Here is a 12,399-nt window from a genome sequence, read left to right on the forward strand (position 1 = left end):
AACTCTCTCTCCTTCTATCTCCCTTTCTTCTTCCCCCTCTCTCTCCATCCCTCTCCATCCCTCTCTCTCTCCTTCTATCTCCCCCTCTCTCTCTGTATAGTAGACCTCTATCTCACACAGCTCATATTAATTGGGATAATGAGGGAATAACACACACCTGGCCATGGAACAGCTAACAAGTGGGAGGCACATATGCAAACTGTTGTAATTCCTACACCGTTCACCTGATTTGGATGTAAATACCCTCAAATTAAAGCTGACAGTCTGCAGTTAAAGCACATCTTGTTTGTTTCATTTCAAATCCATTGTGGTGGTGTATAGAGCCAAAAATGTTAGAATTGTGTCAATGTCCAAATATTTATGGACCTGACTGTAATTGGGTACAAAAATGAATGAACAACAAATGAATTAAATTAATTAAATGTTTATACAAGTTAATGCGTCCTGAATTTGACAGGTACCAGCTCCCACTTCCACGGAGCTGTCCTCCCTTTACTGTGGGGACTCGGCTTCTTCCCGCCCCGGCATCTGCGACAGCCGGGTGCCCACTGCGCATGTGCAAGAAGCGCTGCGCTTTGTGAATGGCCCGGCATCTTCTGGGACCTGTCATGAGACGCCGGACCATTCACAAAGCGCAGTGCTTCTCGCACATGCGCAGTGGGCACCCGGCTGTCACAGGGCGGGAAGAAGCCGGCGCGGGTAGACTGCAGCGCTGGACCGAGGAACAGGTAAGAACAGCTGAGCGGCCGGCCCGTTATTCTGACATGGTGGCGGCGGAAATACCGGACCGGCCGCTTTACTGTATATTCGCTCCATAAGATGCACTGATATTTTCCCCCCTTTTATGGGGGGAAAAAGTGCATCATATGGAGCGAAAAATACGGTACATAAATAAGATGTAGGAGTTATACCATATGGAGGAAGATAAAATGGAAAAATTTTAAAAGAATTGGAGTAGGTGGTATGATTTTAAGACATCTGAAAAATACCTGGTAGTAGAGTTGGAGAATTAAACTGAATAACTGGATAACCGAAAAGCAAAGAGAGAAAATAGGGTTTTAGGCAGATTGTTAAACAGGAAAGGAAAGAGATGGAAAGAATTACTGAGACAGGTAATTTAATGGGAAGGGAGAGATAAGGGGGAGAGGGAATGGGGTTATAGAAGTTATTTGGAATGTATGTGGTTTGATACATAATACATTGTTGATCTATGTATTGAAATAAAATTTTATAGAAGATATAAAAAAAAAGAAATAAGTATACTAGGAGGACTGCATCAAGTTCTGGAGACAGCATTTGACTGAACTCAACCTATTTGTGCTCCCAAAGCAGTACACCCTGTGCTTGTAGCTCCATCTTTTATTAGTGAGTCCTTAGTAAACAAAATTATTTCTTCATGTGCACAAAGAAAGGTCCATAAAGACTTGGTATAAGGAGTTTGGTGAAGAGAAACATGAATGGTGTGCACAGAGGAGGCTGGTATAACTGCAAGAGTTTGCGGGGGGGGGGGGGGGCAACTTCATGTTAATACCCATGGTTTTGGAAAGGGATGCCCAATAAACTCATATAGGTGTGATTGTCAGGAGTCCACAAACTTTTGGCCATATAATGTACCAATCATTATTGATGTATAGTAGCACAAAGGGACATGAATCTAAGTGCACAAAGGGACATGAATCTCCTACTTACAGAATGCATGACAGCCATACTGAATTTCCAGGCACCATGTTACACCTTGTGCAAGAAGGAATAGGCAAACACTCTATCATCCTATGTGTAGAACAGCATCAAGACAAGACAAGAGTTTAGTCTCTGCTGCCATCTAGAGCACTGCACAAGACAAGTCTCTCACTCTGCAGTATGGTAGTCTCAAATGTCAGATTTTTTTCTTCTTTTTTTGATCACTAAAAATAAAAACGGATAATGGGTTTGACATACTGTATTAAAATGTCAGTACTACGAAATGTTATTTCCCTGGCTAAATAGCTTCAGGTTTTCCAATCTCATTTTTTAGAGCATTCTTGAATCTGTTTGGTGCCTGTTTAGAAATAGCATTTATTTGTCTTGATATGTGAGGAACAATGTAACTTTAATAATATGAATGAAATAGAAATCTTACAGAGAAAAAGAATTGCATTGGTATGCTGTGACAGATTTTACCAAGTAAATGGAAAAACCCATATTAGGGTCTCCAATAATGATCCGATAGGTGAAAATCCTGATGTGCTTATTTTAATGTATTTTACAAATGCTTACTTTTTGGTTTACTAGAATTTATATTGTTTGTAAGATATATACATATCTCCAACTTTCTGAGATGAGAAAGAGAAACACCTATTAGCAAATATGTAGGCAGAGGACACACTCCTGCCAAACCCCCCACTATCTGGAGTATAAAAACACAAAAAATAATTGATTAAAGTTAAACCATAAGTACTTTTTTTTACCACTACTATTCCTTTACTGGCGTTTGTAATTTACAAATGACTTTTGAAATTTACAGATGCACCAATTTACTATTATTATGCAGGATTTGTATAGCGCCAACAGTTTGAGCAGCACTTTATAACCTAAAGGGAGACAGTACCATTACATTACAGTAAAATACAAGAAGGTTAAGAGGGCCCTGTTCATAAGAGCTTACAATCTAATCAGGTGGGGCAAGTGGTACAAAAGGTCATAATTCTGGGGATGATGTGATGGAAGGGTTAAAAATTCAGTTGTTAATTGGAGGCATGAAAGTCTTCCCTGAAGAGGTGAGTTTTCAGGTATCGCCTAAGGCGGCCAGAGCAGGATATAGCTAGACAGAACAAGGAAGAGAGTTCCAGAGGATGGCAGAGGCTCTGCAGAAGTCCTGGAGATGAGCATGGGAGGAGGAGGCAAGAGAGCTTGAGAGCAGAAGGTCTTGGGAGGAGCGGAGAGGATGGTTTGGGTGATATTTGGAGACAAGTTAGGTGATGTAGCTTGGGGAACAGTTGTGGATGGCTTTGTATGTTGTTGTTGTTGGTATTTTGAATTTAATTTTCTGGGCAATCAAAAGCCACTGGAGGGAATGGCAGAGAGGAGTGGCAGGCATAGAGCAGTTGGTAAGGCAAAGTCTGGCAGCAGGGTTCATGATAAATTAGAGGATAGCCTATGGAGACGTAGGCCTTTGAGAAGTGAAAAGGGAAATGCAATAGCCAAGGCAAGATCTGAGTCTAGGATTACATCTAGTACCCTAGCAAGACCGGAGGGATTGATAGTTGTTTTTATTGATCACAATGTAAAAGTCATAGAGGAGGGCATGAGCAGGGGTAATTATTACCAGCTTAATTTTAGAGAGATTTAGTTGAGGAAGTGGTGCAACAGCCATGTTGATATGTCAGTTAGTAAGTTAGTAATGTGAGAGGAGACTGAAGGAGTGAGGGGAAGAGACATAGATTTCGATGTCATCGGCGTAGAGATGGAATTGGAAGCTGTGGGATGTTATCAAGTGACCAAGGGAGGAGGTGTCGATAGAGAAAGGTAGGGGCCCAAGAACAGAGTCTTGGGGTACCCCTACAGAAAGAGGAGGAGGAGAAGAGGAGACAGAGTTTTAGGTAACATTGACAAAGCTCTGTGATAGATAGGAGCACAACCAGGAAATAGCAGAATCTTTGAGGCCAAGGAAGTGTAGTTTATTGCGTAAGGGTGGGTGGTCATCAGTATCAAAGGCTGCAAAGATGTCTAGTAGTGAGAATATGGAGTAGCAGTTAGTAAATCACTAATGAATTTTAGTAGCGCAGTTTTTGCAAAGTGATAAAAGCAAAAGCCTGAGTGTAAAAGTCAAGAAAGTTGTTTCCAGTGAGATGAGAGCTCAGATGGTTATATAGTAAGTATTCTAAAAGTTTAGAGGTGAATGGAAGCAAAAAGCAAGGTCTTAAAGTGTTACTAAACCCACAACAGTAAAATCAGTCTGGATATTCAGTAAAGCATGCTTGATATACTCACTATGGAAACTAAGGGGTTAATTCTCTGCATTGTGTAAAAATGCTGTTTGATCCTGACTTCCCTGATCCTCCCCTTCTTCCAGTGCACCCCTCTTATCTCCTAATAAGACATGTTGTGTGGAGACAGCACATGCTCGGTTTAATGTGTATTGCTAGAGAGGGTTTTTTTTTCTTGGGAAAGTGCATATGATCAGCACAGAGCCAATGAGCACCTTCCAGACAGAGATCAGAGATTCTGCATCCTCCTAGAACAGAAAGAAAACTCCAAGCTTTACCCAGTGCTTGGCTACACACTGATAGAAGTCACAAGACTGCTCTAACTGATGATGAGAAAAGGTATTTAGCAGTTTATATTTACTAAAATAATTGCATTTTCATGTTGTGTGTACTGTGGGAGACCAGATATAATGAATGCAGGGTCCTGGGTTTAGAAACACTTTAAGTTGTTCAGGTTGGTGAGTCCAGTGATGGCTTTTATAGTATAGGGGTGATTTATAATTTAGAAATTAAATTAATGAAAAGTTTAGCACTGATATAACTTTCTGATAGCTAAATAGTGCATTTTAAAATAGAAAATGTATATACATTAGACCAAAATGAGAAGTAGTGATGTCCTTGACGTGTGAGTTGAACGTAGGTTCAACTCGAACATTGGCCATTCGTGTTTTCAGCGAACACAGGAACCGTAAGAGAATTTGGCGGGCTGTTCGCCTGTTGCCCCCCACAATGCATTGCACTCTGGCAGCGCATTGTGTTTGGCCAAAACAATGCACTTGACCACAAGTCAGGTGCAATGCTTTGGCCAATCACAGCACAATTGGGCAGAGCTAGCTGTGACATCATTGCTACATCCACCCAATTGTTTATATCTGACCGGCAAATGTCAGATAGCCGCAAATGCTCAGTGGGTGCAGATAGGAAAAAGTCATTTTAAAATGATTTCAGTCCTGCTGCAGCAGGTTCTATACATTGTACAGATGTGCAACTTCTGTGTGTGCAGGTAGTTTAAGGGGACCCCCCAGTCATGATATTTAAAGGGATTTTGCTTTTTTACTTTACGCAATCAAACATGACTGCCCCTTTAAAAATGGTACTTTTTTTAAAAAAAACTGATTCATATGCCTCAAGGCAGTACCCAAGTCCCCATACCCCTTTCATTGCCAATAACTTGCATATAAGCTGTCAAAATGGGCACTTTTGAATTTACTAGTTCAAGTTCCATAGACAATAAGTTTGAAGTTCGCAGTCGAACTTTCGTTAGGTTCGAATGTTCGACCGCAAACCAAACAGGGGGGTGTTCAGCCCATCACTAATGAGATGGAATGATGGGCAGATGGACCTTGTTTCAGAACAGGGACAGTCCCCCCAAATCAGGGACAGCTATGCATTCCTGCTGTGTTTTAGCTCACAGAAAATTGTAATTGCCCACAAATGAAATGTCTGATTACACTCATTATGCTGAAAAAAACTAAATTCCTTCTACAGATCTACTGCGGGAAGGGTGACTTTGTCATGTTCAGCTTTTCATGTGTCTTGCATCGAAGCAACATGAACAGGTTTATTGGTCGATGTTTCAACGAGGCGTCTTGAGAAAGACAAGCAGTGCCTTGTCAAATCATTGGCAGTAAGGAGTGGGGAACAGAAAGGTGGAATTAGGACCATTAGGAAACAACTTATTTTCTGGTGTTCCTAAGAGTTTTCCACAAACATTTAATTCATGTATTCTAGAATGCGCTAAACTTTTAGACATTCATTTGTTTTGCAGATAAGGTGTATGAATTATTATATGCAGTAGTGGTAATATTTTATCACAGTTGTTATAACCTCTCTTCATATTTTGAGTTCTAATTTACCATGTGTTGTTAATATTCAATTTTAATCAAGTCTGTTTTGCTTGTTTGAAGATTCCTTGGAACCCATTTCATATAGGATATTATCTGGCGATCTGCAAGAGATATTCTCCATAAACCCACAGTTTGGTATTATTACTACAGCAAAGCAGCTGGATCATGAAACCCATCCAGCTGCCGTACTCACTGTCCAGTCCCAATTAGGAAACTCTCCAGCCTACAGCAGCACACAGGTCAATGTAACTATAACTGATGTGAATGACAATCCACCTGTATTTCAAAGAGAGAATGAAAGAATAAGTGTGCACCAAAACACTCCTCCTGGAAGTGCTCTGTATATAGCTCAGGCACAGGATATTGACAGTGGATACAATGGACTCATCTCATATAGCATTGCAAGTGAAAACCAGGATGTGTTTGTCATTGACCCCAATTTTGGAATCTTGTACCTCAATACCACTTTAACAATGGTGTGTGAACATATTCTGCTGATAACAGCTGAAGATAGCGGACATCCGTCATTAAGTTCTCTTCTTACATTAACCATCAGTGTTACAAAGCCAGACACAATTAACACTTTGACCTTTGGTAATTTAGTGCATCGAATTGAAATCAATGAAGATTTTGCAGTATATTCCAGAGTCCTTCAGGTGCAAGCGTACATAGAAGGTGCACAAAGCCAGCTGTCAAGGATAATTTACTCTTTGTGGTCTGAGAGTTCAGTTCCATTTGCAATTCATCGCAATACCGGATGGATTTTCTTGCGTCGGTCACTGGATTATGAAAGAACCACTGTGTACAATCTGATCGTAGTAGCAAGCTGTGCAGACTATGTAGAGGAGCAAACGGCTTCTACTTCAGTAATTGTGAAGGTCTTGGATGTAAATGACAATTCCCCTGCTTTCAGTCAAACCATGTACTTTTTCACCACTATGGAAAGTTCTAGTCCTAATGGAGTCATTGGCACAATCACAGCATCTGATAGTGACTCCGGGAAAAATGGGCAGCTTTCCTTTTTCCTCTTGTCTGATGAAAATTATTTCCAAATCAGCTCTAAGACAGGTAATTTATAGGCTTCTCAACTATGTTGTTTTCAGACTTGCTAGTTGAAATTAACCCATCAAGGGTCGACCCAGGATTAACACCATAGGAAACAATATTTTGACATCCATGTGAAGGAAAACAATATTGGGAGAAATATGAAGGATGCCACTGATGATATCCTTCTGAAAATGGTAGTTACCTAGCTGTCTCTGTTTTTCATACTTTTTAACCACTTGCCTACTGGGCACTTATACCCCCTTACTTACCTGGCCAATTTTCAGCTTTCAACGCTGTCGCACTTTGAATGACAATTGCGTGGTCATGCAACATTGTACCCATATAAAATTTTTATCATTTTTTTCTCACAAATAGAGCTTTCTTTTGGTGGTATTTACTTGCCGCTGGGGGTTTTAGTTTTTGCGCTATAAAAAAAAAAAAGAAAAAAATTTTGCAAACAGGTAATTTTTCTCCTTTACTGATGTGCGTTGATGAGGCTGCACTGATAGGCAGCACTGATGGGCACTGATAGGCAGCACTGATGGGCACTGATAGGCGGCACTGATAGGCAGCACTAATGAGGTGGCACGGATAGGCAGCACTGATAGGTGGAACTGATAGACGGCCCTGATGATGGGTACTGATAGTCAGCACTGATAGGCGGCACTGACTGATTGCACTGGTGGGCACTGACTGGCGGCACTGCTGGGCACTGACTGGCGGCACTGCTGGGCACTGACTGGCACAACTGCTGGGCACTGACTGGCAGCACTGCTGGGCTGCACTGATGGGCACTGGTGGGTGGCACTGATGGGCAGAGGTGGGTGGCACTGATGGGAAGAGTTGGGTGACACAGGTGGGTGGCACTGATATGCACAGGTGGGTGACACAGGTGGGTGGCACTGATGGGCACAGGTGGGTGGAACTGGTGGACACTGGTGGGTGGCACTGCTGGGCACAGGTGGGTGGAACTGGTGGGTGGCACTGCTGGGCACTGATCATCAGGGTACTGATCATCAGTGCCCTGATGATCGGTGCCAAACCCTGCTCTGACAACTGCCGGTTCTTGGCAGTACTTTCCCCACGTCCTGACAGCGTGAGCAAAGTGCAGCCGAGGACCGGCAATTGCATTTCCCTGTGATCAGCATGTCATTGGACATGTCTGATCTCGTGGTAAAAAGCCGCTGTGATTGGCCTTTTACCACAAAACGTGATCAGCTGTATCTGTAGGACACAGCGATCACGGAGATCGCTGGGTGCGCACCCCGGGGGTCACGCAGGAGAGCGCGTTCTTGGAGGACGCCCTCGAAGAACTGGCCGGCCGCAGTGTAGCTGTCATTCAGCTATCTGCGGTCGGCAACTGGTTAAGTCACTTATCTAAAATTTACATGCAGCCAGTAAAGTCAGAACCTCTGATTTCCATACTAACTACAAGCCTTTCAGTTAGAGGCTAGAGGAACAGCATTGCAGCAAGTGAGCTAGTATTTCAGGAGATGTATAAGTTTTCTTTAATGGGTCATTGCTTCCTACTAGTGAAATCTGTGAATGATCAGAGGTCACATGGTACAAGGCTATTCACAACAGCCTTGTACCATATGACAAGCTGTGACCAATCACAGCTCTCACAGTATTTCTCAATGGCTGCAAGAATGCAGCCAGAGAGAAGGAGAAATGATTGCTTTTACAGCCTTTATGGGTGTAAAAGCAATCAGTGTAAAAAAAAAAAAAATCTTCATCACCCCCCACAAGTAGTACAGTGTTACTTTGGTGACACTGTACTGCTAGGGTGAAAGTATGTTTAAAAATAAATACATAAATAAAAAATTATTTATATATATATATATATATATATATATATATATATATATATATAATAAAAATGTAAAAAACTTTTTTGAAACGTTTTGGTTTATTTATTTATTTTTTTACTAAAAAGATTGATGAATACATTTTGGCCAATATTTATGAAGAAAGATTATTTATTTGCAAAATGTTATAAGAAAAACACTTTTTTTGTAAAAATGTTTGGACTTTCCATTTACATAGCAAAATATAAAAAATCCCAGTGGTGAATAAATACCATCAAAATAAAGTTTTATCTGTCTCAAAAAAATGCTAGTGGGTACAGTGTTGCATGACCGCGCAATTGTCATTCAAAGTGTAATAGCACTGAAAGCTGAAAATTGGCCTGGACTGGAAGGGGTTGAAAGTGTCTGGACTTGAAGCGGTTAAAATGAATGCTAAATCATCCTTTAACTACTTTTAGAAGCATCTATGAACTTGTGAAAGAATGTAAAGTCTTGTGAAACGTAAGAACTAACTTCTTGGGGACATTTTTTACCCATAAAACTCCTTACTTTACACAGCTATCAAAAAATATACATCAACTGCTGCAAGTACTGTAGCAGCTGACCTAAAAAGAAAAAGCATGCATTTTCTAGCCCATGGCATTCAGCACTGTCTTCTTCACACCTGCAGTCTTCACAGCTCTTTTCTTTTCCAGCACTGCCATCTTAGATTCAGGAGTGCCTCATTGCTGTTGCTTTGCTGTTCATGGACAATGCAGATAGTCTGCCGGGAGACCTTCTGGGATTTGTTACTTGTGTCCTAGGAGGCTGTGGGTGGGACGGGTGGACTGAGGGCCATGTCATCCTCAATTAGGAGAGCAAAAAGGAAGATGAGAATAATGCTAACTTGATTTTTGGGTGTAGATACCCTTATACAAACTTCAAGATTCCATTTATCCAAAAATGATAAATCAGTTACAGGTTAAAGCTAAGCTCCAGGGAAAGTGAAATGCTCATTTGTAGTGGGGCTTCCTCCGCTATGTCCCTTACCCTAGATCTAAGTGAGCATTTAACCCTTGAAATGTTTGGCAGCCCCACTGCAAGCAACGATTCTCTTTTCCCCAGAGTTGCTCTTTATGTCTGGGCTTCGGACTGCTATAGTTTACAGATCTGTCCCTGTCTAGGGTGGATATTTGGTGTTTTTGTTCATTTTTCCTATTCCCATTCCTCCTAGTACATTCTCCAGAATACAGAAAAACTAATTGTAATGAGAGTGGGAGCCTCAAGGCCATGTTCACATTTACATGTTTTAGATTTGATGTGGTTTCCAGCAAAAAATGGCTTACAAAGATTTGAATGGTATCAGGTGTAAAGCATGATTAAAACACACGAAAAACTCATTGCGCCTAAAATATGCAAATGTGAAGTTCTAAATTACACCCACATATGATCTAAAATAATCCCTATAACAAAATTCTGATAAACAAAACTACAATATTTAATTGTCTTAATACTTCTTTGTGGGATGCTTTTTACTATAAGCCAATCATCATTCCGATGCCTGCTTTAATGCTGTATTTTTGTTGTTTATTCTTCCAGAATGTAGACGTTCATTAAAAGCCTTTCAGTCTCATGCTTATCCCTTACACTTTGAGCTTTAAACTAATATTGTCAAAATACAGTTTAACTAGAATTTAGAAATTAGATTTATTTAGGTGTTTATAATATACTTCAGACTAAAGAATGTACTTTGAAGTAAAATTGCCCAAGAGGCATTTTAGTTAAAATGAGGGTGATTTACTAAAGGCAAATAGGCTGTTCACTTTCAGGGGGAATTTTCACTTTACAAGGGACAGTTTCATTAGCTTAGTGAATTTGGGGTCAGTAGGGGGCCCCATGAGATGCCCCTGGTACCTTTTTCATAGGCTTTTTTGAGTTTGGGCAAGGACACAGGGGCCCCATGATCCCCTATTACCCGGGAGCCCCATGAGTTGTCAGTCCACCCCTGGACTGAACCTTTCTCCAATATGCTTGTTTAATAAGGCAGCCAAAAGTACAATTCATTTGGGCAAAGTGTAGAAACCTAAGAGCACCAAGCATAAATCCTCTCTGATCTAATATGGTTGCAGAAAATGGAAAGCTGACTGGTTGTGATTCTTTACAAAAAGTTCCTTTATTTTACGCTGCTGTAAATATTGAAACTGTAAATCATATCCTGTTATTGTGTCTTTCTTTGCATTCTTTAGGTGAAATTATAAATTGTGCTGCTTTAGATCGTGAAAAGAAAACACAACATCAGTTTACTGTGTTAGTGACGGACCATGGCACTCCACGTCGTAATGCCACGACCACAGTTTACATCACAGTTGCTGACCTTAATGATAACAAGCCATACTTTCCACAACTGCCTATAGGAAAGCAGCTGCATGTCAAGGTTTGTTAGATATTGGAGAGCAAACAGCTGTGTGATTTCACTCCATTCATTCTTGAAAGATGGCTGCCATCTAGTGGTCTGGCTGGTAGCTGCCCCGAACAAGATGTATGTGAATGCAATTGTACAATAAATGTTCCATTTTAACATATTGCACTGGGTTAAAAAAAACTGCTCTACATAAAAAAGTGCATTAGAGGGAATTATCAAAAAAATGCATAGAAAATGTAAATGTTGTGCCAGCAATCAGAATATCTATTACATTGTTCACACTACATATATTCACTATTATGTGTTATGTTTGTTGTAATGAGGCATCACAAGTTTTAGGTTTCATAGCTCACTGGCTTTCTTTTCTTTTTTTAAGGTTCCAGAAGGTCAGAAAGGACACATGTTGCTGACTACTGTTTTTGCAAGGGATCCTGATGCTGGTGGTAATGGGACTATATGGTACTCATTGTCTTCGGGTAAGCAACTTAATGCTGTTTTATGAAATATGTTTTGTGATTTACATTATGCATTACATTTTCCTATATCTTCTCACTATATACACTGTATTGCCAAAACTACCCCTCCAAATCATTGGATTCAGGTGTTCCAATCACCCCCATGGGCACAGGTGTATACAATCAAGCACCTAGGCATGCAGACTGCTTCTACAAACATTTGTGAAAGAATGGGTCGCTTTCAGGAGTTCAGTCAATTCAGGCATTGTACCGTGGTAGGTTGCCACCTGTGCAATAAGTCCATCCTTGAAGTTTCCTTGCTACTAAATATTCCACGAATAACTGTTACTGGTATTATAACAAACTGTAAGCAACTGGGAACAACAGCAACTCAGCCATGACGTGGTAGGCCATGTAAAATGACAGAGCGGGGTGAGTGCTTGCTGAAGCGCATGGTGCGCAGAAGTCTCTAACTGTCTGCAGAGTCAATAGCTAAAGACCTCCAAACTTCATGTGGCTTTCAGATTAGCACAACAGTGCATAGAGAGCTTCATGGAATAGGTTTCCATGGCCAAGCAGCTGCATCCAAGCCTTACATCACTAAGTGCAATGCAAAGCGTCGGATACAGTGGTGTAAAGCATGCCACCACTGGACCCTAGAGCAGCGGAGACATGTTTTCTGGAGTGACAAATCACACTTCTCTGTCTGGCAATCCAATAGATGTTTCTGGGTTTAGCAGTTGCCAGGAGAAAAGTACTTGCCTGACTGCATTGTGCCAAGTGTAAAGTTTGGTGAAGGGGGGATTATGGTGTGAACTTGTTTTTCAGGGGTTGGGCTTGGCCCCTTAGGTTCAGTGAGGGGAACTCTTAAGGCAT

At 41.0% G+C, this 12,399-nt stretch overlaps 1 protein-coding gene across 1 annotated transcript in view; it reads left to right on the top strand.

Moving 5' to 3' along the window:
- The window catches only part of DCHS2 (dachsous cadherin-related 2), a 378,130-nt gene that overhangs the window by 283,614 nt on the left and 82,117 nt on the right, over nt 1–12,399 (top strand). Inside the window, exons 5-7 of the mRNA XM_089670433.1 lie at nt 5,873–6,880; nt 10,893–11,080; nt 11,445–11,544. Coding sequence (XP_089526559.1) covers nt 5,873–6,880; nt 10,893–11,080; nt 11,445–11,544 — 1,296 coding nt within the window. The remainder of the gene's footprint in view (nt 1–5,872; nt 6,881–10,892; nt 11,081–11,444; nt 11,545–12,399) is intronic.

This window comes from Staurois parvus, unplaced genomic scaffold, assembly GCF_062004578.1.
Source record: "Staurois parvus isolate SC_StPar_1 unplaced genomic scaffold, SC_StPar_1.0 ptg000090l, whole genome shotgun sequence".
Classification (NCBI taxonomy): Eukaryota; Metazoa; Chordata; class Amphibia; order Anura; family Ranidae; genus Staurois; species Staurois parvus.